The sequence below is a fragment of the Octopus sinensis genome, linkage group LG14 (genome assembly GCF_006345805.1).
Source record: "Octopus sinensis linkage group LG14, ASM634580v1, whole genome shotgun sequence".
In the NCBI taxonomy this organism is placed as follows: Eukaryota; Metazoa; Mollusca; class Cephalopoda; order Octopoda; family Octopodidae; genus Octopus; species Octopus sinensis.
The window spans coordinates 60,036,666-60,060,294 of NC_043010.1; the positions used below are offsets into that span (position 1 = coordinate 60,036,666).

At 34.6% G+C, this 23,629-nt stretch overlaps 1 protein-coding gene across 3 annotated transcripts in view; it reads left to right on the forward strand.

Moving 5' to 3' along the window:
• LOC115219405 (protocadherin-19-like) overlaps positions 1-23,629 on the forward strand; it is a 273,644-nt gene that overhangs the window by 238,121 nt on the left and 11,894 nt on the right. For 2 of the 3 annotated variants that reach the window (XM_036509302.1, XM_029789567.2), the window contains exon 4: positions 23,024-23,174. The exons of the other annotated variant lie outside the window; for it this stretch is intronic. In XM_036509302.1, the coding sequence (XP_036365195.1) occupies positions 23,024-23,174 (151 nt within the window). The remainder of the gene's footprint in view (positions 1-23,023; positions 23,175-23,629) is intronic. 3 annotated transcript variants of the gene reach the window in all.

Sequence of the window (23,629 nt, forward strand, 5' to 3'; positions counted from 1 at the left end):
ATGACTATATATATTTATATATATATGTGAGAGTTATAGATTTGTAGCTGTGTGTAATACATAGGTGCAGGTACGGATGTGTGGTAAGAAGTTTGCTGCCCAACTGCATGGTTCCAGGTTCAGTCCCTTTGTGTGGCACTTTGAACAAGTGTCTGCTACTATAATGCCACTTGTATGTGGATGTAGTTGAAGGAAACTTAAATAGACCCATCATATATACTATATGTATGTATGTACGTATGTACACCCTTGTATTATGTAGTGGTTGGAATGGTGGACACAAATTTACAACTTATTATATAATGTTTCTATACAGTATGGAAAACAAACTCCATGATTGATGATGATGACGATGATGATGGTGATAGTGGTGGTGGTAGTGATGCTATTATTGGTAGGAGGGTGGTTGGGATAATGATAAAGGAGAAGATGGTGGTGAGTGTGAGGATGAAGATGATAAGAGCGTATTTGTTGATACTGGAGATGATAATGGTAGTGGCAAAATCATCACTTGTGTGAATGGAACACTTATAATATGGTCACAGTTGTGATGATAGTTATTAGTTTGAGATGATGCTGATAGTTGTGATGATTGTTGCATTGTAGCGGTGGTATAAGGTAGTGGTGATATTGGTGATGAAAGTGGAAGTGTAGGAGATGATGTTAAGTTATAATGGTGTTAGTGTTTTGGTAGAATGGTGTTGGTGGTGTTATAGGTGATAACGATAGTGGTGATGGGGATGGTGTTGATGGTGCTAGATGTGGGGGTGATAGTGGAGATGGAGACCTCGTGCAAAATTAACTCTTCAAAAAGACTTCATTAGTTAATCAATTGTTCCATTGTTTATTGTATCTTAATGTCCATAAAGTGTAGAACGCTTAGAATGAATGTTGTAAAGTAGGTTAAAATGTTCACTGATAACTCTAGATTGTAGACTACTTCAGTTATTGGTTTCCAATATTAAAGAAAATAGGTTCAAATCTCTGATAGCAGCTCAGGCTTTGAAAAAAATCAATGTTTTCTGCTACTAGCTTTAAATACTGTGACCCCTGCCAATAAGTTAGTAACTCTACATTTAAGTTAATAACTTTGCTTTTAAATTCTCAATATCATAAAATATGTGTTTTATATCTCTGAAATATGATCAAAAATAAAGAACATTATTTAGAGGTTGGATGTGGAAGTTGAAAGATAGAATTTCTTATTTGCTTTATCAATAACTTAGTGTTTATTATTTTGATAATGTTTTATGGTTTTGAGGTTAACAATGTTTTATCGACTTGTTGATCAAGCTAATGTTTGACTGGTATTAAAGTTGAAGGTTAGAGAGAATATAATTGCAAATAATAGAGAGAATATAACAAAATATACAAGAGACATGAGGCTAAAGGAACTCCCCTAATGATCTGAGATAATGTGGCTTTGATTTCAAAATGTAGCCATTCCACTTGGCATGAGCGTCACAATTTCAGATCCATTCTCTTATAACTTTGTACCTATTTAACAGATTTAAATATCTTTTCAACACACTGGTTCTGTCTGTCCTCCTCTACAATGCTGAAACCTCAACCATCCTCAAAAAAGACCTGAACAAGCCTGAGGTATTCTAAATGCAGTGTTTTTGTCAGATCCTTGCTGTCTCTCTAGACCAGTAGTTTTCAACAAGGGTTCTACGGAACCTTAGGGTTCCGCCAGTACTGTCCAGGGGTTCCGCAAGAAGTTACAAAACTGCTAAAATCGGCAGTAATTTTTAATTCACCTGTGCAGATATGTGTGCATAAGACTATTAAATTATTGCACAGGGGTTCCTCGAGCCAGTGCTCTAGACAACCAAATCTCGTCTATTCTCTTTGGTCATATTTCCTCTTCTAACCTGTTTCCTCATTCTGGCTTCTGCAGAATATTCTTGCTTCTTGCTTTCTTTCTTGATTAATAATTCTCAGCCTTCCCCTCTTGGCTTCAGCATTATCATTCATCGTACACCTAGCTTTGTTTCTTGCACTTCATTTCTTCCCATCTCAGTCAATGTTTCTCCTCTCTGTATTCCTAATTCCTATGTCTTTCCACTGCCCTTTCCTCAATCCTTCCCTGGAAATTGTCAACCTGTCTTGATTCAGTTCCCACTATTGTGCTCCATGTTGTAACACACCAAACTCCATCACAGCAATAAAATAGTTAAAGGCACATTTGATATTATATAGGTGGTAACACCTATATCAAGGATATATTGCTACCTAACCACACTGCAATGGGCTGGACAGTTTGAGTGGATCTGATGGATCTAAGGACTGCATCATCCTCCAATATCTTCTTTGGTATGTTCTCTACAGATGATATACCTTTCCTAGTGCAAACCAGCTTACAGAGTGAGTGGTGTTTTCATGGAACCAGCACTAGTGAGGTCTTCATGCAGCTTACAAGACTAAGATTTCTTTGAGGGAGAGTTTTATACTAGAAGAGATGTTTATGTATTATATATATATATATATATATATATATATATATATACTCTTTTATTTGTTTCAGTCAGCTTGACTGTGGTCATGCTGAAGCACTGCCTTTTAGTCGAAGAAATCGACACCATAAGCCTGATACTTATTCTATCAGTCCCTTTTGCCAAACCAATAAGTTGTGGAGACGTAAACACACCAAATTTGGTTGTCAAGTGATGGTGGGGGACAAACACAGACACACAAATATATACATATACATATATATATATATATATATATATATATATATATATATATATATATATACGACAGGCTTCTTTCAGTTTGCATCTACCAAATCCACTCACAAGGCTCTGGTTAGCCTGAGGCTATAGCAGAAGACATTTGCCCAAGGTGTCATGCAGTGGGACCGAACACCAAATCATCTTACCACACAACCATGCTCGCACCTATATATATATATATATATATATATATATATATATATATATATATATATATATATATATATATATATATATATATTTACACTTACAGACACATATTTTTGTGTGTGTGTGTGTGTGTGTGTGTGTAATATATAAATATTTTCCAATATATATATATATATATGTATAATCAGTCACCCTTAAACAAAACTATAACATCTTCAAGTCATAATTCTTTCTGTGCAAAAGAGTATCAGCTGGTTGCAAGCCCTCCCTGAACACTTTTTATTTCAGAGACTATCTCCACCTCAATGGATAGTCTTCTGTACAACTGGTGTGCACCATCTACCCGTGACTGTATTGAATTACTGTTGACTCACCTGAGTTCCTCCACCCTTTGATGGGTTTTGTTTTTCAGCCTGAAGGATATCTAGAAATCCTCCTCCTCCTCACGAAGCAAGCTTGGTGGGGTTTCTGGTTTGGTTGCTGACGATCTGACTGTGCAACAGGTTGTGCTGGGTTATATGTTACCAGAAGTATGAGAGTAATCGGACATACATACATACATATGTATGCATGTAAATATGTATGTATGTATAAATATCTATCTGTCTGTTTGTTATTTTTATGTAGGCTCATGTATCATAAACCCACAAAATACATGTTCAGTATGTATATGGTAACCTATTAAGAATAAATTTACAAAATTAATCCTCGCAAGAAGCTGGTTGTATTTTAGAGGGATTTGAAGGCGGTGAGCTGGCAGAAACTTTAGCACACCGGGCGAAATGCTTTGTGTTACTTCGTCCACTGCTACATTCTGAGTTCAAATTCCGTCGAGGTTGGCTTTGCCTTTCATCCTTTCAGGGTCGATTAAATAAGTGCCAGTTACGCACTGGGGTCGATATAATCGACTTAATCCGTTTGTCTGTCCTTGTTTGTCCTCTCTGTGTTTAGCCCCTTGTGGGTAGTAAAGAAATATGTATTTTAGAGGGATATGGTCACAATAAAGACATAGCACTCAGCAGATATGAAATCTATCTTCATTGCCACATTACAATATCCCCACTAAAATAAATATGCAAATAATATGAAATGAAAACAGACCACAGAAATCTACTCATATATAAGAAAAATAATTAGAAAACAAAACAACACAAAAGAAACCAATAAAAACAACACCAACAAGAAAATAGCCATAAATAATGAATTGTCCATCGAAGGAAAATCAATATATCTGTTTGTTCTGTTGCTCATGAGACACATATCAGCTGGAGGTGGGGTGGGGTGGTGGCGGATTTTATGATATAAAACTGTCAAAAACATAAAGTATCCACCTTGATCACATTTCACTGCCATTGATATTATCTTGCAGTTGAGACATAAAATGGAAGAAATATAAAAATCTTGAATCACACAATAAATAACTACAGTATTGTTAATAGGGCCAGAGTAGCGAATATCAGACAAGCACTTTACAATAGAAGGCTATCAGAAAAATAAATGAAAGCAATATGTTTCCTTTCCAATGCTGGACACAAAAACTAATTAAGTCAGACGAATCACTTGCTCTTTGAGTCAGAACAAAGCAATTTGCTTCAACATTATTATTATTATCATTTGGAAGGCAGTGAGCTAACAGAATTGTTAGCACATCAGGCAAAGTGCTTGGCAGCATTTCATCTGTCTTCATGTTCTGAGTCCAAATTCCGCTGAGGTCCACTTTGCCTTTCATTCTTTCGAGCTCAATAAATAAAGTACCAGTCAAGTACTGGGGTTGAGCTGATTGACTCGACCCCTCTCCCCCAAAATTCCAAGCCTTGTGCCTGTATTACAAAAGATTATTATTATTATTATTTGGCAGAATTATTGGAACATTGAATAAAATAACTAGTAGAATTTTGTTACAAATCTTTACATTCTGAGTTCAAATTTCAATGACATCGACTTTACCTTTCGTCCTTTCGGGGTTGATAAATTAAATAACAATAAAACACTAAGGTTGATGTAATCAACTAGTCTCCTTCCCTAAAATTTCAGGACTCGTGCCTTTAGTAGAAAGGATTATCAATATTGTTTACTTCTCAGAGCTCTCAATCTTACTTGCTCTGGTTAATTTTGTGTGAGTAGACAGCATTCTGTTGTTAAAGGCCTCACAGGGTCTCTGTCTATGAACTGATACTAAGACTTGATACTTAAGGGTTAAGTATTGTGAAAGATACTTCAACACCCAGGCACCAATCTCAAAATTCTAACTGTCCCCAATAGAGCAGTTTTTAGAGCATGCTCTATCCTCATATGAATTTCAAATTATTATTATCATCATTATTATTATTGTTGAGGTGGTAAGCTTGTAGAATCATTAGCATGCCGGGCAAAATGCTTAGCGGTATGTCATCTATCTTTACATTTTGAGTTCAATTTCCACCAGGGTCGACTTTGCCTTTCCTCCTTACAGGGTCAATAAAAATAGGTACCAGGTGAGCAATGGGGTCGATGTAACTGACTTGCATCCTCCTAGAAACTGCTGGCCTTGTGCCAAAATCTGAAACCATTATTATTATCATTTCTATTAAAGCAGCAAGCTGGCAGAATCCATTGCCTGCCAGACAAAATGCTAAGCAGTATTTTGCTGTCTTCAAATTCTGCCGAGGTTGAGTTTGTCTCTCATCCTTTCAGGATCAATGAAATAAGAGCTGGTTTAGCACCGGGGGTCAACGTAATTAACAAGCCCCGTCCCCACAAATTTCAGGTCGTGTACTTATAATAGAAAGGAGTATTATTGTTAAGTCGGTGAGATGGAAGATCTTTTGGCACACCAGATACAATGCTTTGTAGTATTTCTGCTGGCATTATGTTTAAATTCTGTGGGGGTTGACTTAGCCTTTCATCTTTTTGAGATCAATAAAATAAGTATCACTCAAGCACTGGGGTCAATGTAATCATCTTTTCTTTTCACTCAAGATTTCAGGTTATATGCTTATAGTAGAGAGAATTATGACAATGATTTATTATTTATTGAATATAATTTCTTAAAGTGTGTGTGTAAGCAAATATTCAAAGTGCATGTAAACATATGCATCTCATCATCATCATCATCTTTGTTGTATGTCTGTTTTCCATGCTGGCATGGGTTGGACAGATCCTCATGTTCAAAATCAGTACATTTTCAGAAGTACTGCTAGATCGCATCTTGCCCATGTGTTTCATTTTGGGCCTGGATGCCCCACCCTTTTTGACACCAAGCAACTAACTGTGTGTGCATGTAGGTATGTATATATATATATATTAATAATAGTAGGGAATATAAAATTCCAAATTTACAGGGAAAAATTCAATTTAGTAATTCTAAATCAAATTTCACAATATATAATATATGTATATATTATCCTCTAAAAATTAGGGCTATTATAATATATTTCAATTTTTTCTATATGATTTAATATAGATATCTTTCATTGTCAATTGAATTACTTAATAGAGGTTATTTCTCTTAATTATATATATATATATAGAGAGAGAGATAGATAGATAATTAGATACAGATAGGTTTACGAGACAGAATCCCCCTCAAGCAACTCAATCATCAGTGAATGACATTATCAACAATAGGTACATATAGGACTAAATCTTAAAATTATCAAAATTAATACCTACAATTCTTATTTCAAATCATATACTTTACTACGTGCGTTTCATGACAATATATTCCCCGATATTGCTGAAATAGAATGTCTCTAAATACAATACCATATTAAAACGATTATATTGCCAATCTTCAGGTCTAGACTATATGAACTTATTTTGCTATTCACATCCTATATAAAGACATGACAAACTAAAATTATATAACTAGAAGTTGTCGGAATAATTTAACTTTAGTAAATAATGAACAGAAATGTGGAATAAAATATATATATACATACATTCATATATATATATATATATGCACAGACATATACACATGCATGTGATCATGTGTATGTTGCATGCTACTTTAAGATCATATACTTTGATGTACATAGTATTTTCTGCTTATTGGTTTATATTGCATTATAATATTATATCTTGGTTGCTATGGTGTCAAATAAAAAGATAACCCTCAACTGTTATAAAACCAGCAGTGGATTACTGAATTGCTAAAGTGCTGAGCAAAATGTCTTGTGATAGTTCTGACCCTTTATATTTTGAGTTCAAATCCCACCAAGATTAGCTTTAGCTTTCTTGCTTCTAGGGTCAATAAAATGGTATTCACTAGCCTTGCATTCCCCAAATTTCAGGCCCTATTCCTATGCTAGAAACGATTATAACTGTTATAAATAAGATTGACAGAAGTTTCAGAGAATCAGATTCATTTATTTAGGTGCGGCTGTGTGGTTAAGGAACTCACTTCCCAACTAAGTGTTCTTAGGCTCAGCTAGAAATAGATTTACACACACACACACACACATATGAGGAGGTACCCAAAAGTAACCAGAAACATTCTCTGTGGGACAAGCCCATTGTAGTTCAGGCTTCTGCAGCTAGAAGTCACTTGATGTGACCCTCAGGCATCAGTCTACTGACCAGCATCATCGAGTGAAGTCGTACTGCCACGTGATGCATCTTTCCTTTGCAGTGCTTCTCCCAGTTTGTCAATTTTTGCAATGGCTGAAATGAAGGAACAGCATGCTTCAATAAAATTTTGTTTTCTGCTGGAAAAAACAACACCTGAAACAGCTGCCATGCTTCAAACAGCTTACAAGGATGCTGCCATGAGCAAGTTTACAAGTGGTTTTCACACTTCCGGAATGGTCACTTGTTGGTTGAAGACCCCACATGAACGAAAACAACACAAAAATTCATGATCCAATTTTGGAGGACCATTGCTGAACAGTTGACGAACTTGTTGAGATGACTGGGGTATCCTGGAGCTCCTGCCAACGAATTTTGAGTGGAAAATTTCAAATGGAAAGAGTTGCAGCAAAATTTGTGCCTCACTTGCTCATGGAAGGTCAAAAGCAGTCATGACCCCACTTAATCTTGCACCCTGTGATATTTTTTGTTCCCTCAAATGGAAAAAGTTCTTAGAGGAAAACATTTTGCAGATGTGGAAGAGGTGAAGAAAAGACAACAGAGGTGCTGAAAGGCATCACTCTGCAAGAGTTCCAGGACTGCTTTGAACAGTGGAAAACCTGTCTGGACTGATGCATTGCTTCAAATTGAGAATATTTGGAGGGGATAAAAGTGTAAACATGTAAAGCTAAGTGAATAAAATAACATTGTAAAATTCCAGGTTTATATGTATGTGTGTGTGTGTGTATATATATATGTATATATATATATATATATATATATATATATATATATATATATAAAGTTAATCCAAACAAGAAAACACAAAAAAAACACAGCAACATGAGGACGTGGAACAAATAAGTATTATTAGATGCTCAGGAAAGAAGGGAAGGAGGGTTTAACGTTTCGAGAGCGGAGCTCTTCGTCGGAAACAAAGGAGAAGGAAAGATCCCGAGAAGGGAAGACAGAGGAAAAAAAATTGCTGGCGGTGCTCACAAGGTCACATGTTGAAAAAAGGATATATGGATATATACATATATATATATATATATATATATATATGTATGTGTGTGTATGTATATACATATATATATATATATATACACACACACACACACACACACACACACATACACATACACAAAGCTCAATCTTTTGGTATGAAAAATACATGGCAGTATAGTACTGAAGGTGACGTAACTAAACATATTCTTTGGCAAAATATGTTAGAGATAAATATTATTCTTAATTAGAATTATTATTAGTGTTCTGGAAACTAATATGAATTATATTCAAAAATCATGTGATAATGTTAAGCAAACAGTTGATTTACCTCATCCCACACCTGTTCTTTTTTTGTCTCACACAACATACACACACACACACACACACACACACACACACACACACACACACACACACACACACACACACACACACAATGCCTGCACACAATAATCTTGTATCAAACTTTTTCCAGTTCTAAGTTTCAAATCCAGTAGGATTTAGTTTTCGAGTTTTGCCAGTTCAACTTTGCCACTTAACAGAGATTGGACCAGTAAATTCACACAGCAGTTGAAAAAGGAGTGTCTCAGTCTCCACACACACACATTCCAAATACACTGTCAGCTTATATCCGTGCAAGGTATTTATGATCCTACAGACAAGTTGTCAGGATAATCTTAAGAGATAGAGGAAAGTGGAGAAGGAAAACATAAATCTTTCATCAATGTAAGGATCAATAAACAACTCCACGTAAAGTGACAAATCTCATACTTTCTGAGTGTTATGGAGAGCAAGTTGGAGAGAGTAAGCAGGGATCCTGAAGGCCTTCGCCATTTACACTATTGCTTACCAAACCCCAAGTTTCAAAGTCATTCCTTAAACTGCCAACATTTGTACCTGAATTATTGTCATGGTTGGATTAACGATCTGAAATACTGCATCCTGGTTATTGGTGAGAAACTAAGGATTTTAGTTATTTAGAATGTTCTTTCACACATCTCATATCTGATATTGTTGTTGTGATGCTGAAGATATTTCTGCTGATGTAGTTGCTGCAGTTGTTATTGTGATTGCTTTTGTTTTAATACAGCATCAACTTCGGTTTATCTTCTCTGTTGTTGTTGTTGTTGTTACATTTTGTTGAACATTTTACGCACTCTTTCCATGCTTTTGCTAGATTTACTTTTTGCTGTGAACAATAGAATCCTTTTCCCCCACCCTCTTCCATCTGCCACCCACCCTGCTAGCGTGTACGTGCATGCACATGTGTGGTGCAGTTGAATTCGGTAAAATATTCCGTTGCATTGCTTGTATGAATATCGATATCAATAGTGTGAAATATTTTTTCGTACTTTTATGTTGAACATTTATGTTTGATAATATTAACGAGAATTGTTTGAAAATTGTTATCATTCTCATCATCATCATCATCATCAGCAGCAGCATTGATAGTTTTTATGAGATAAAGCATTTGTTATTGACATAGATGCAATTGTACTTGTTAGTGGATTTTCTGTATGAGAAGGTGATGTATTTCTTATCTCTAGCTTGGATATTGATGTCTAATAAAGGTATTTTTCTATTGATGCCAGTGTAGATTAGAACTTTCAGACCTTTCTTTATGTATATTTTTGTTAGCAAGCAGATATTTTGATTGACGATATATCTTTAGTAATGGGTGCCATTATTGTTGGGGCTGAAAGAATAGATTAGTTGTGCCAGAGCTATTCATTCCCCACTCTTCCTCAATCTGTCTTCTTCATAAATGTGTGTGTGTGTGTGTGTGTGTACAAAGAGAGGAGAGAGGGACAGACAAAGAAAGATTACAATTTTTTGCCATCCATTAGGCAGGAATAAAAAAAACTGTAATCCTAGTGCTGAAAACATTGGAAATATCATAAAGAACTAATCGGCTGTAAACTAAATCTTTACTGGTAGCATTGCCAAGGTTCACTCTTAAAATATCAACCCTTTTTGATTTGAAAGAATAGAACAAAAGGGTTGGCATCTGACCATTGCTACTGGATTTATGTAGTTTACCTCAGTGCAAAAACATGGTACAGACTTAGAACAGAAAATCACTGTGTGAAGAAATTATTTATTTATTTATTATAGATCATACATTGCTATATCTTACTGAGTAATCACCTGATGCCAATGCTTATAGCCACTTCTGACAGCAAGCAGCCTTATGGTGTAGCTATTCTAAAAGCTGTGCCCCTATTCTAAAAACCAAGATACACATTTTATTATGGTGCAAACTGAATTACAAATAAACCCAAACGTATATATCAAAATGAATAAGTGTTATATGCCTGCAACTGATTGCTGTTGTTGGCATCCTTTTGTCTCGGGAGACAATGGAGTTGCGCATAAACTAATCCAGTCTGGATTTTACATTTCATGTCCTCTCCAGTTTTGCGCATGCCTGGGCTAGATGTAAGAAAATCCTGGGTAGCCCAATCATCAGGATTCCTCTCTCGACCTTGCTGACATAGTCCAAAAGAGTGCAGAGCATTACGTTTGGCACCAGCTTGGTTGCAAGAGCTGCTAGAAGAGTGTCAAGTCGAACTCTAAACTGCTTACGGGGCTCCACTCTGGATTTCTTTGAAGGCTGTCCCTTTTCTGTAACCCTGAATAGGGGCCCATACCGGATACTGTCAGCCGGAGCCAGCTGAGCCCGGGACTCATGTCAGGCAGGGTCGTCACTCCCTGAAGTAGTGAAGAAAATCACTACCCACTACCTACCTGGAACTGATTAGCATATTATTATTATTATTATTATTATTATTATTATTATCATTATTATTACTGAGTGAAAGAGCAGTGCATGCCATCAAAGTTACACAGGGATAAACTATATGAAGCCCAATATACCCATCATGACTACATATCTGATAAGGGTACATCAGGTACATGCATCACAATCATATGCGTGTAACATAATGATCTCATATCAAGGTAAATAGCGCATGACCTTGCAGGTGGGGCCCAGTTAGAATTTTATTCAGGTTGAGCAGCCCATCCCACTCAAAAAGTCACTGAATTAAGGTTGTTTAAGGATGTTGAATGAAACATCCATGTTTCCAGAGGTGAATTATCCAAACCCCAAAGAATTCCTCTCAACACATGGCTATGATGCTCCCCCACTACTTCTGTTCGTGATCAGAGATGCACATATCGTCAGCCACTAAGGGACATGCTCAACAGGTTACGGTCAAACAATTCACAAGCAAATCTGTGGTATTGAGCAGAATATTTGCTATAACCCATCTTTTATACCAAGACAAAACAATGTACATTGTACATGATAATACTTCTGATCAGTTAAGATCTGAAGCCATGGGAGCCAGCATGTGGGACTGCATCAGGGCATTTATTATTATTTGTTTATTTATTATCATTATTATTGTTGTTGTTGTTATTTTTCTGCTGAGGTTGACTTTGCCTTTCATCCTTTGGGATTGATGAAATAAGCACCAGTTGAGCGGGGGGGGGGGGGGGGGGTCGATGTAATCAAGTAGGCCCCTCTCATAAAATTTCAGGCCTTGTGCCAAAGTAGAAAGGATTATTAGCAATGTTATTAACCAGCACTTCAAAATAATAAAGAGTATTTACTAAAACTGTATCACTATTTCTTTGTCGGGCATGCATATGGTGAGAAAACCATTTTGAATGAATACAAGTTTTCACAAGTTTCTGTCGACTAAATTCCATACACAAGGCAATGGTAAACACTAGGCTTCAGTAGAAAGAAACTTGCCCAAGATTTGTGCAGTGGAATCGAACCTGGAATGATTGGTTTGTGAAGTGAACCTCAACTATAAAGCTGTACTTGCATCTATGAGTCTGGAAATTTATGATTTTCTTAGTGATAGTCTTTGTAGGAGGCTAAGAAGAAATAGTAGGAAATGTTTTGTAGAAGAGAGAAGTAAAAGTGAAATAGTAAGTGCAAAATAATTGAACGAGTTAAATATGTTGATAATTTAAGCTGAGTGAAATTAAAGTGGCAGAATTGATTGCGGAGAGGAGAGAAGAGTCAGTCAAGCAGAATCATCTTATTCAGTGAGGGAAAACAAATGGAAAAAATATCACTGATAAACATATTGTTACATGAGAGAGTAGAATGGGAATTGTCTAACATTTTTCCTGTCAGAATATTTCAACATCTTACAATATAACACATTTCTTATGCCATAGTATACTGTCTGGCAATAATCATTTCTGTAACTGGATACAGTGGAACTTCTGTCTAGTATATAACAACAGCTTATATCCCCACTATAACCTTGTTAATCAATGTGACACCTCATCTCCTAAATTGCTTCAAGGAAGTTCACATTATCAACAGAATGTTTGACATCTGATGCTTTGGTTTTAAATGAATTATATATATATATGTTTTGTTTTGTTTTGTTTTGTTTTGTTAAAGCCAAACAGAAATTAATTGGAAACAAATTGCTTGAAATAATTCTTTCAACTCGCTAACATTACCAATCTCAAAGTGAAATAAAGGTAGCAATAAAATGTGTCTAGTAACATAATTGAAACTATTCACAAGTGGAAGATAGATAAACAGTTCTTTAATTCAGATTAAACTTAATGTTTCAATGCCACTTATTACATTGCTTGTTATTGATACAATTTCTACTTAATAGATATACAGCTTTCATGAAAACAGTTTTTTTTTTAATGTCTTTTCCATGGTTACATGTACACACACACACACACACACACACACCAACGAATATGTTTACATTCATCAATTAATACGTACATACTCACACACCAACAAATACATATACACCCACCAAGAAATAAATACATACACACATGCATACAAATGAACATACACATAAATACATATACACATTTACACACACAGATACATTAGTAATAATAATGAAATAGTTGCTATCAGAATAATAGTTATGAACTAGACTTCTTTGAAATCCTTACTGGAAAAAAAAAATTAATATGAAAGAATATGCTAATATAGCCTCTAGACTGAAGAACTAAAGATATTTAAAAATGAAAGCAATTTGTTTAATTTATAAACAACAATATGTCATATTGCAACAAACAACAATGACAGGTGGAGCAATCAGATTAATACTAAACATACTGGAATGGATTTTGAAAAACTTGAAAGGCCCACATTTATTAATAAATTTTAAAAAAATAAAAGAATCTGTAATGTGCCAATATATTCTTTGGAAAATAAAACCTTTTTAGACTGTAATGAATTTCACTTACGGATATAGTGATGCTTTTGACTACTGGAGAGAATAAGAGTTTTAAGATAAAATAAAATAAAAAATATAAAGAAAGAAAATTCGAGAAAGGAAATAAGAACCAATAATGGTAGAAAGTGATAATTTAACGAGTTCTTGGACAGGTCTATTAGTAAGTGAACATTAAACATAAAATGTTTACAACCAAATTATCATTATAGATACTTGGGGATATTGATTGATCCAAATTGTAATTTTGGAAGTCAACACCAGTAAATTTGAGAAGCGTAGAGGAGAGAAATAATATTAAACCAAAATGCATGAATAGCAAATTATAAAAAGATAAGTAGTTTTTTTAAATGAATAGAATGACAAAGTTTTAAAAAGGATAACTTACAAAATTATCATCACAATGAAATCGTTGTTTTTAAAGTCCTGCTTAAACAAACGTAGAAGTCCATTTTTTTGGTTTGTCAGCTCCAATATTCCTTGGACTAAATAATCCAATACATATTCAGTTTCAGTTAGCACTAAATATGGCAATTACCACTACTACTACTACTATCATCCATAACAACTTCTACATTATGTGCTGCATCATAAAAAAAAGATGGTTAACAACACCTGGCTTCAGTGTGGAGTTGATCCTTTTAGATGAATTGAAAGAGCATCATCACCTCTTAAAGCGCTCAGATTCAGTCCTGCTTTCAGAGGCTACAGCAGTCCATTTTATGGTGCTACCTGCTCAGTGATCAGATTAAATGGTTATCTGTCAGAACTATTTTGTTCTCTGTCCTCTTTTCAATATGCCTTGACTCTCAAACCAAAGTCATTCTGCTGCTGCAGAAATTGGAGGTGTTGAGGAGCATCGTGTTTGAACTGGGATCCAATATATGGACAAATTCGTAAAGTAATGCCAGTTGGTGACAGGAGCAAAGACTAACACAGACAAGTCGATGTGTCTGCAGCTTGGCACCTGGAGAGACAAGTCCAGACCAGAACTTAGAAACACTGGTCTAATGGACTAGTTACTTAGTGTCTGATTCAATCCAAACCTCTTGAGGGATGGGAATTAGGATGAAATTATGAGCAGGATGGCCAGTCTCACTCAGAAATGGACTGAGAAGCTACCACACAAAGGTCAGACAGAGATGGCAAATGTGTGCATTGTCTCTATTATATATTACTTCCTAACCATGATACCTTGCCCTTGTTTTTGAGTAAGGGACACATTCCACTGCCCAAGCTGCCCAACTGTGCCAAAAACTTCAGTGCAGAGGGACCAAAATGCCTGGTTGAAGATGCTCAAACTTGTTCAGTGTGTAAGCCTTGCTGATCTGTGGAGTTTTGCAATCTGCCAAATCCATCATGGATTTAGCAATCTGCCAAATCCATCGTGAAAACTGCCGACCACCTTCCTTCAGCAGGAAGTTTTCTTCTCTCTTTGTGATTACAGTGAAAGTGGTTGTAGAGTGGATATGACTGAAATGACAGAGGACAAATATTTGAGCACTGGGAGCAATGTAATTAACTTATCCCTTACCCTAACATTGCTGGCCTTGTGCCAAAATTTGAAACCATTACCATTATTATTATTATTATGGCAGTCAGCTGCCATCATTATTAACATATTGGGGAAAATGCTTAGCAGCATTTCATCTGTCTTTTTTCCAACCCATGCAAGCATAGAAAAGTGGGCATTAAAGCAATGATGATGATGATGATGATGATGATGATGATGATGATAGAATTATGAGAGATACATTGCAAGCGTAAAGTTCCATCCATCTTAACAATTATGCAATCATTTATAAGGAATATTACACCAAGGTTATCCTCAAATAGATCAATACATTTGATGAAGTAATATATACTGAAAGAAGTAAATCTAAGAGTGGGATGAAACATGGCAAAACGGGTAAGAGTTGCAGGTAATGAAATGGAACAAATCCATTTTGAACAGAATACCACATTTTAATAACAGAAAGCAGATGAGTATCTATCACATTTGTATATCTTCCCAGGGCTAAAACACTTGAAAATAGATTTATTGTTGTAGTTAAGCAAGTGGCATGAATTTCCTATGCACTGCAGTTTCATTAGCATTTAAATTAATATATTATCAAAAAGAGAGAAAAAAGACTTACATTATAAAAGCACGTCTATTATTCATGATACATGTTAGAGGCAGAAAATAGCAAGTTGCTACATAATCCTATAAACAAAATAAGAGCAAGAAAACAAAGCATATATCAGCTTAGCTTTCTGGTCTCTTAGACACTGAGTAATAAATTAACTGACAAGTTAAACAAATGGACATTCTTAATAATGTTATATTGAGGTTGTTCAAAAATGACTAGCATGATAAAATGAGTAAAGCTAAGAATTTTCCTCAAAATCCATTAGGAGAGATAATAATTTATGTGATTGGTAATCAGGTAGACTATGTAACATCATGTTATAACAATTATAGAAATTCTTCATTGCAGCATTCTGATAATAATCAGAGGAAGCAGTGTATGATTTGAACCTGATGTCTTCCTTGTGTGTCTGTGTGCATCTATGGTTAATGATCTGTGGGCTCAGATATTACTGTAGGCATTGCATTGTATGAGAAAGAGTTAGACTTTAGTAACCTCATCACATCAAACTGGAGAATGGGTAATAATCTGACTATTGTTAGAAAAGGTATCACATGGTCAAGCATTGCATTGGGGTTTCTTCTTACTGAGACAAACATACAAAAATGATAAATGGAATCTTCATTATGCGTGTGTTTGTGTGTGTGCATGCACATGTGTGCGAGCATGTACGTGTTTCTGAGAACACTTTTTCAAACATTTAAGCAACAATGTATTTGGAAAATTATTTCATCTGTTTTTTTTTTGTTTTTTGTTTTTTGTTTTTTTGGTGTGTGTGTGTGTGTGCAGTGTCTGGTGGTAGTTGACTGTTCACTCAGCTTTGCATCAATGGAGAGAAGATAAAACTTAATGAAAAGGAATTCAAGCATAAATATATATATTAAAACCTAGGTTGAAGCAATGTACATAGAAAGATAAAAATTGATTGAATCATTGACTTGAATTAATATCATCACATCCAAAAGGGTAGAGGAGGGGGACATTTTAGTCTTATTGTGTAGTAAGCCTTATTGATAGAACTATTATCATTATATTGGAGTAAAACTAAAACTCCTATCACCTTCATGAAGTTCATAGAATCAAACTTGGGTTAAAATGGAAGAAAATAATAATGATGATGGTAAGTTTCTAGAAAAACACAAAATTATAAGAAAAATTATGTGATTATGAAGATGTAATTATGAAATGTGTACAAAATATAAATATTTGAAAAAAATAATACAAATTGATAAATTGTAGAAACAAAAGATATACCCAACTCAGAAATGGTCAGAATATTCCATTCTACTTTCTACTCAACTAATTGCTGTCTTTCTAATTCAACCAGAAAGCGAAAGTATTGGGTGAATTGATTGTTACCTTTCTCAGAGGGCACTTAACGATTTACCCAGTGAAAACAAAAAATATCAAATAACACGAATTTTCTTTTTCTTACGCAACACCAGACATTTATAATTATCTCCACTCACTCAAGTCACACTTTTCAAGAGTTGAGCCCTTAATGAAGCTTCATAATAACAATCTTGTGTGATATATAAAATGTGAACAGAAATGAGAGAAGACTGTTGGACATTCAAAAGATAGTGTGAGCTTGACTGAAATTTCAAATATGAAAAGGAAAACAGAAAATGTAAGAACAAGCAGTGCAAACAAATCTTTGGAAGCAAAAATAACAGCAACTGCCTTGTTATATTTGGGATGTGTGGCAAAATATAAGACTGTGACAATGGTTTGGTATGCAAATAGAACAATTTCCTATCTCCAGAGACTTGTAGAAAAGACAATGATAGTAGAAGTAGAAAGCACTACAATGTTTGATTGCAAAGTCAAAGCAGAGGAAATAGGAAAAGATTGAAAGTTTGGACTTGGTTAGAGAAGAGAAACACCGAAGAAATCTGAAGAAACTTATCTCTATTTTCAAGTAAGAACAGAGGAAAGTCTCAAAATTTGGTAGTTGTCTTTATTTATTGTCTAGTTTAACATAATCACATGGCTCTTGGATATCTTTAGTTGGAGTCTGCTGTATTGTGAGCATTTAGTTAAGGTCTCTGGCATGAGGAGAACTTCCTCCCTTCCTTTCATCAGTCATAAATGCTGCAGAAAATGTTTATCCCCTTCTTTGTAAAACCCCTCTTGGAGAGTTGACTTGATTATGCAAAATTTAAAATATGAATCTACTTTTGTGATTCGATATGAAACTTCGTTGCAACAACAGCAACAACAATGATTTGTTGCAATGATACAAATTTACAGAGGAATAGTCAACTGAATCAACCCGCTGTATATTACTGGTACTTATTTAACTTACTTTAGAATAATGGAAGTTGGCCTCAATTGACTATGTAGAGGCAAGAAACTGAAGGACTGTAATTGATATCAGCTAATTTTGTTAATTAGAAAGCAATTCACATTAATGACACTTTGAAACTATTTAAACTGGTTTGTTAAACGATCGAAAGATGTGGTTTCTTCCATCTAACATATAACTATATACTGTAAGTTCACAATTTTATATGCTAATTCTTTCATGACAATATTTCTAATAAAGTACACTATGTGTTTTAATTAATTTTAAAATTCAAGAATTTAAAGGGATTTTAAAAATTACTTCATTATTAAGCCAAAGAACAAAGTCATTTAAACAAACGTAGAAGTCCATTTTTTGGCTTGTCAGCTCCAATATTCCTTGGACTAAATAATCCAATACATATTCAGTTTCAGTTAGCACTAAATATGGCAATTACCACTACTACTACTACTATCATCCATAACAACTTCTACATTATGTGCTGCATCATAAAAAAAAGATGGTTAACAACACCTGGCTTCAGTGTGGAGTTGATCCTTTTAGATGAATTGAAAGAGCATCATCACCTCTTAAAGCGCTCAGATTCAGTCCTGCTTTCAGAGGCTACAGCAGTCCATTTTATGGTGCTACCTGCTCAGTGATCAGATTAAATGGTTATCTGTCAGAACTATTTTGTTCTCTGTCCTCTTTTCAATATGCCTTGACTCTCAAACCAAAGTCATTCTGCTGCTGCAGAAATTGGAGGTGTTGAGGAGCATCGTGTTTGAACTGGGATCCAATATATGGACAAATTCGTAAAGTAATGCCAGTTGGTGACAGGAGCAAAGACTAACACAGACAAGTCGATGTGTCTGCAGCTTGGCACCTGGAGAGACAAGTCCAGACCAGAACTTAGAAACACTGGTCTAATGGACTAGTTACTTAGTGTCTGATTCAATCCAAACCTCTTGAGGGATGGGAATTAGGATGAAATTATGAGCAGGATGGCCAGTCTCACTCAGAAATGGACTGAGAAGCTACCACACAAAGGTCAGACAGAGATGGCAAATGTGTGCATTGTCTCTATTATATATTACTTCCTAACCATGATACCTTGCCCTTGTTTTTGAGTAAGGGACACATTCCACTGCCCAAGCTGCCCAACCGTGCCAAAAACTTCAGTTGAAGATGCTCAAACTTGTTCAGTGTGTAAGCCTTGCTGATCTGTGGAGTTTTGCAATCTGCCAAATCCATCATGGATTTAGCAATCTGCCAAATCCATCGTGAAAACTGCCGACCACCTTCCTTCAGCAGGAAGTTTTCTTCTCTCTTTGTGATTACAGTGAAAGTGGTTGTAGAGTGGATATGACTGAAATGACAGAGGACAAATATTTGAGCACTGGGAGCAATGTAATTAACTTATCCCTTACCCTAACATTGCTGACCTTGTGCCAAAATTTGAAACCATTACCATTATTATTATTATTATGGCAGTCAGCTGCCATTATTATTAACATATTGGGGAAAATGCTTAGCAGCATTTCATCTGTCTTTTTTCCAACCCATGCAAGCATAGAAAAGTGGGCATTAAAGCAATGATGATGATGATGATGATGATAGAATTATGAGAGATACATTGCAAGCGTAAAGTTCCATCCATCTTAACAATTATGCAATCATTTATAAGGAATATTACACCAAGGTTATCCTCAAATAGATCAATACATTTGATGAAGTAATATATACTGAAAGAAGTAAATCTAAGAGTGGGATGAAACATGGCAAAACGGGTAAGAGTTGCAGGTAATGAAATGGAACAAATCCATTTTGAACAGAAAGCAGATGAGTATCTATCACATTTGTATATCTTCCCAGGGCTAAAACACTTGAAAATAGATTTATTGTTGTAGTTAAGCAAGTGCCATGAATTTCCTATGCACTGCAGTTTCATTAGCATTTAAATTAATATATTATCAAAAAGAGAAGAAAAAAGACTTACATTATAAAAGCACGTATATTATTCATGATACATGTTAGAGGCAGAAAATAGCAAGTTGCTACATAATCCTATAAACAAAATAAGAGCAAGAAAACAAAGCATATATCAGCTTAGCTTTCTGGTCTCTTAGACACTGAGTAATAAATTAACTGACAAGTTAAACAAATGGACATTCTTAATAATGTTATATTGAGGTTGTTCAAAAATGACTAGCATGATAAAATGAGTAAAGCTAAGAATTTTCCTCAAAATCCATTAGGAGAGATAATAATTTATGTGATTGGTAATCAGGTAGACTATGTAACATCATGTTATAACAATTATAGAAATTCTTCATTGCAGCATTCTGATAATAGTCAGAGGAAGCAGTGAATGATTTGAACCTGATGTCTTCCTTGTGTGTCTGTGTGCATCTATGGTTAATGATCTGTGGGCTCAGATATTACTGTAGGCATTGCATTGTATGAGAAAGAGTTAGACTTTAGTAACCTCATCACATCAAACTGGAGAATGGGTAATAATCTGACTATTGTTAGAAAAGGTATCACATGGTCAAGCATTGCATTGGGGTTTCTTCTTACTGAGACAAACATACAAAAATGATAAATGGAATCTTCATTATGCGTGTGTTTGTGTGTGTGCATGCACATGTGTGCGAGCATGTACGTGTTTCTGAGAACACTTTTTCAAACATTTAAGCAACAATGTATTTGGAAAATTATTTCATCTGTTTTTTTTTGTTTTTTGTTTTTTGTTTTTTTTTTGTGTGTGTGTGTGCAGTGTCTGGTGGTAGTTGACTGTTCACTCAGCTTTGCATCAATGGAGAGAAGATAAAACTTAATGAAAAGGAATTCAAGCATAAATATATATATTAAAACCTAGGTTGAAGCAATGTACATAGAAAGATAAAAATTGATTGAATCATTGACTTGAATTAATATCATCACATCCAAAAGGGTAGGGGAGGGGGACATTTTAGTCTTATTGTGTAGTAAGCCTTATTGATAGAACTATTATCATTATATTGGAGTAAAACTAAAACTCCTATCACCTTCATGAAGTTCATAGAATCAAACTTGGGTTAAAATGGAAGAAAATAATAATGATGATGGTAAGTTTCTAGAAAAACACAAAATTATAAGAAAAATTATGTGATTATGAAGATGTAATTATGAAATGTGTACAAAATATAAATATTTGAAAAAAATAATACAAATTGATAAATTGTAGAAACAAAAGATATACCCAACTCAGAAATGGTCAGAATATTCCATTCTACTTTCTACTCAACTAATTGCTGTCTTTCTAATTCAACCAGTAAGCAAAAGTATTGGGTAAATTGATTGTTACCTGTCTCAGAGGGCATTTAACGATTTACCCAGTGAAAACAAAAAATATCAAATAACATGAATTTTCTTTTTCTTACGCAACACCAGACATTTATAATTATCTCCACTCACTCAAGTCACACTTTTCAAGAGTTGAGCCCTTAATGAAGCTTCATAATAACAATCTTGTGTGATATATAAAATGTGAACAGAAATGAGAGAAGACTGTTGGACATTCAAAAGATAGTGTGAGCTTGACTGAAATTTCAAATATGAAAAGGAAAACAGAAAATGTAAGAACAAGCAGTGCAAACAAATCTTTGGAAGCAAAAATAACAGCAACTGCCTTGTTATATTTGGGATGTGTGGCAAAATATAAGACTGTGACAATGGTTTGGTATGCAAATAGAACAATTTCCTATCTCCAGAGACTTGTAGAAAAGACAATGATAGTAGAAGTAGAAAGCACTACAATGTTTGATTGCAAAGTCAAAGCAGAGGAAATAGGAAAAGATTGAAAGTTTGGACTTGGTTAGAGAAGAGAAACACCGAAGAAATCTGAAGAAACTTATCTCTATTTTCAAGTAAGAACAGAGGAAAGTCTCAAAATTTGGTAGTTGTCTTTATCTATTGTCTAGTTTAACATAATCACATGGCTCTTGGATATCTTTAGTTGGAGTCTGCTGTATTGTGAGCATTTAGTTAAGGTCTCTGGCATGAGGAGAACTTCCTCCCTTCCTTTCATCAGTCATAAATGCTGCAGAAAATGTTTATCCCCTTCTTTGTAAAACCCCTCTTGGAGAGTTGACTTGATTATGCAAAATTTAAAATATGAATCTACTTTTGTGATTCGATATGAAACTTCGTTGCAACAACAGCAACAACAATGATTTGTTGCAATGATACAAATTTACAGAGGAATAGTCAACTGAATCAACCCGCTGTATATTACTGGTACTTATTTAACTTACTTTAGAATAATGGAAGTTGGCCTCAATTGACTATGTAGAGGCAAGAAACTGAAGGACTGTAATTGATATCAGCTAATTTTGTTAATTAGAAAGCAATTCACATTAATGACACTTTGAAACTATTTAAACTGGTTTGTTAAACGATCGAAAGATGTGGTTTCTTCCATCTAACATATAACTATATACTGTAAGTTCACAATTTTATATGCTAATTCTTTCATGACAATATTTCTAATAAAGTACACTATGTGTTTTAATTAATTTTAAAATTCAAGAATTTAAAGGGATTTTAAAAATTACTTCATTATTAAGCCAAAGAACAAAGTCATATATATATAAATAATATGAGGAGTTTTAAATTAAATATAAACTCTTTCAAACATTGGGTTTGTATCAAAGAATCAGAGGCAGCCTTAGGCAGAGATTTATATTAAAAAAATAGCTATCGTTCCATTGAAATACCTTATCTTTTCATGTTACTATTTCTTTCAACAAAGAAAGAAAACAACTCACATAGAATTTATTTCCTCTCCCCTTTTCATATCCATTAGCAATGGTTAAATATTCTAGTGAAAATTGCTATATAGTGTTTGATAATTGTACATTTTTTTGTCAACAGAAGTACAGTCAGCCAATAGTGGTGACATCTAGCGATGACCCTGTTATGATTCCTAACTATCTCAGTGATTCATTGGCAACTCTAAGAGACAGTTGCCTTACTTTGGACGAGCAGTATAATGGACTTTATGAAGAAATACCTGCAATGTCAGGTAATTAGAAATATTACATTATCTCTTTAGTTTCCCTTCAACCATAACTTACCGATTTATCTTTAGTGTCAGACTTTAGGTTCACCTGTCATTAATTCCCATTGGTTCAGTTATGATCATTGCTATTAATATTAAATAGATGTGTTTATGTTTAAAAATATTCTCACATTTTAGTAAACTCTAAGGTTGTAGAAGTCAGAATCTGTTCAGTGCTGGACTAAAACGCTTTGTAGTTTGAAGTTTAGTCTCTTTACGCTGAGGTAACTCCTCATCAGTGCTGACCTTCTCATTCAGCATTCCAAGGTTGATGAAGTACCAGTTAAATACTGGGGTCAATGTAAGAGATTATGACCTTCTGCTAATGTTAGAAACTAATATTTAAGCATTAGATAATAAGCTACTCTAATTATCAAGTTAATTAATTACTTGTCTATCTATCTATGTGCATATGCATG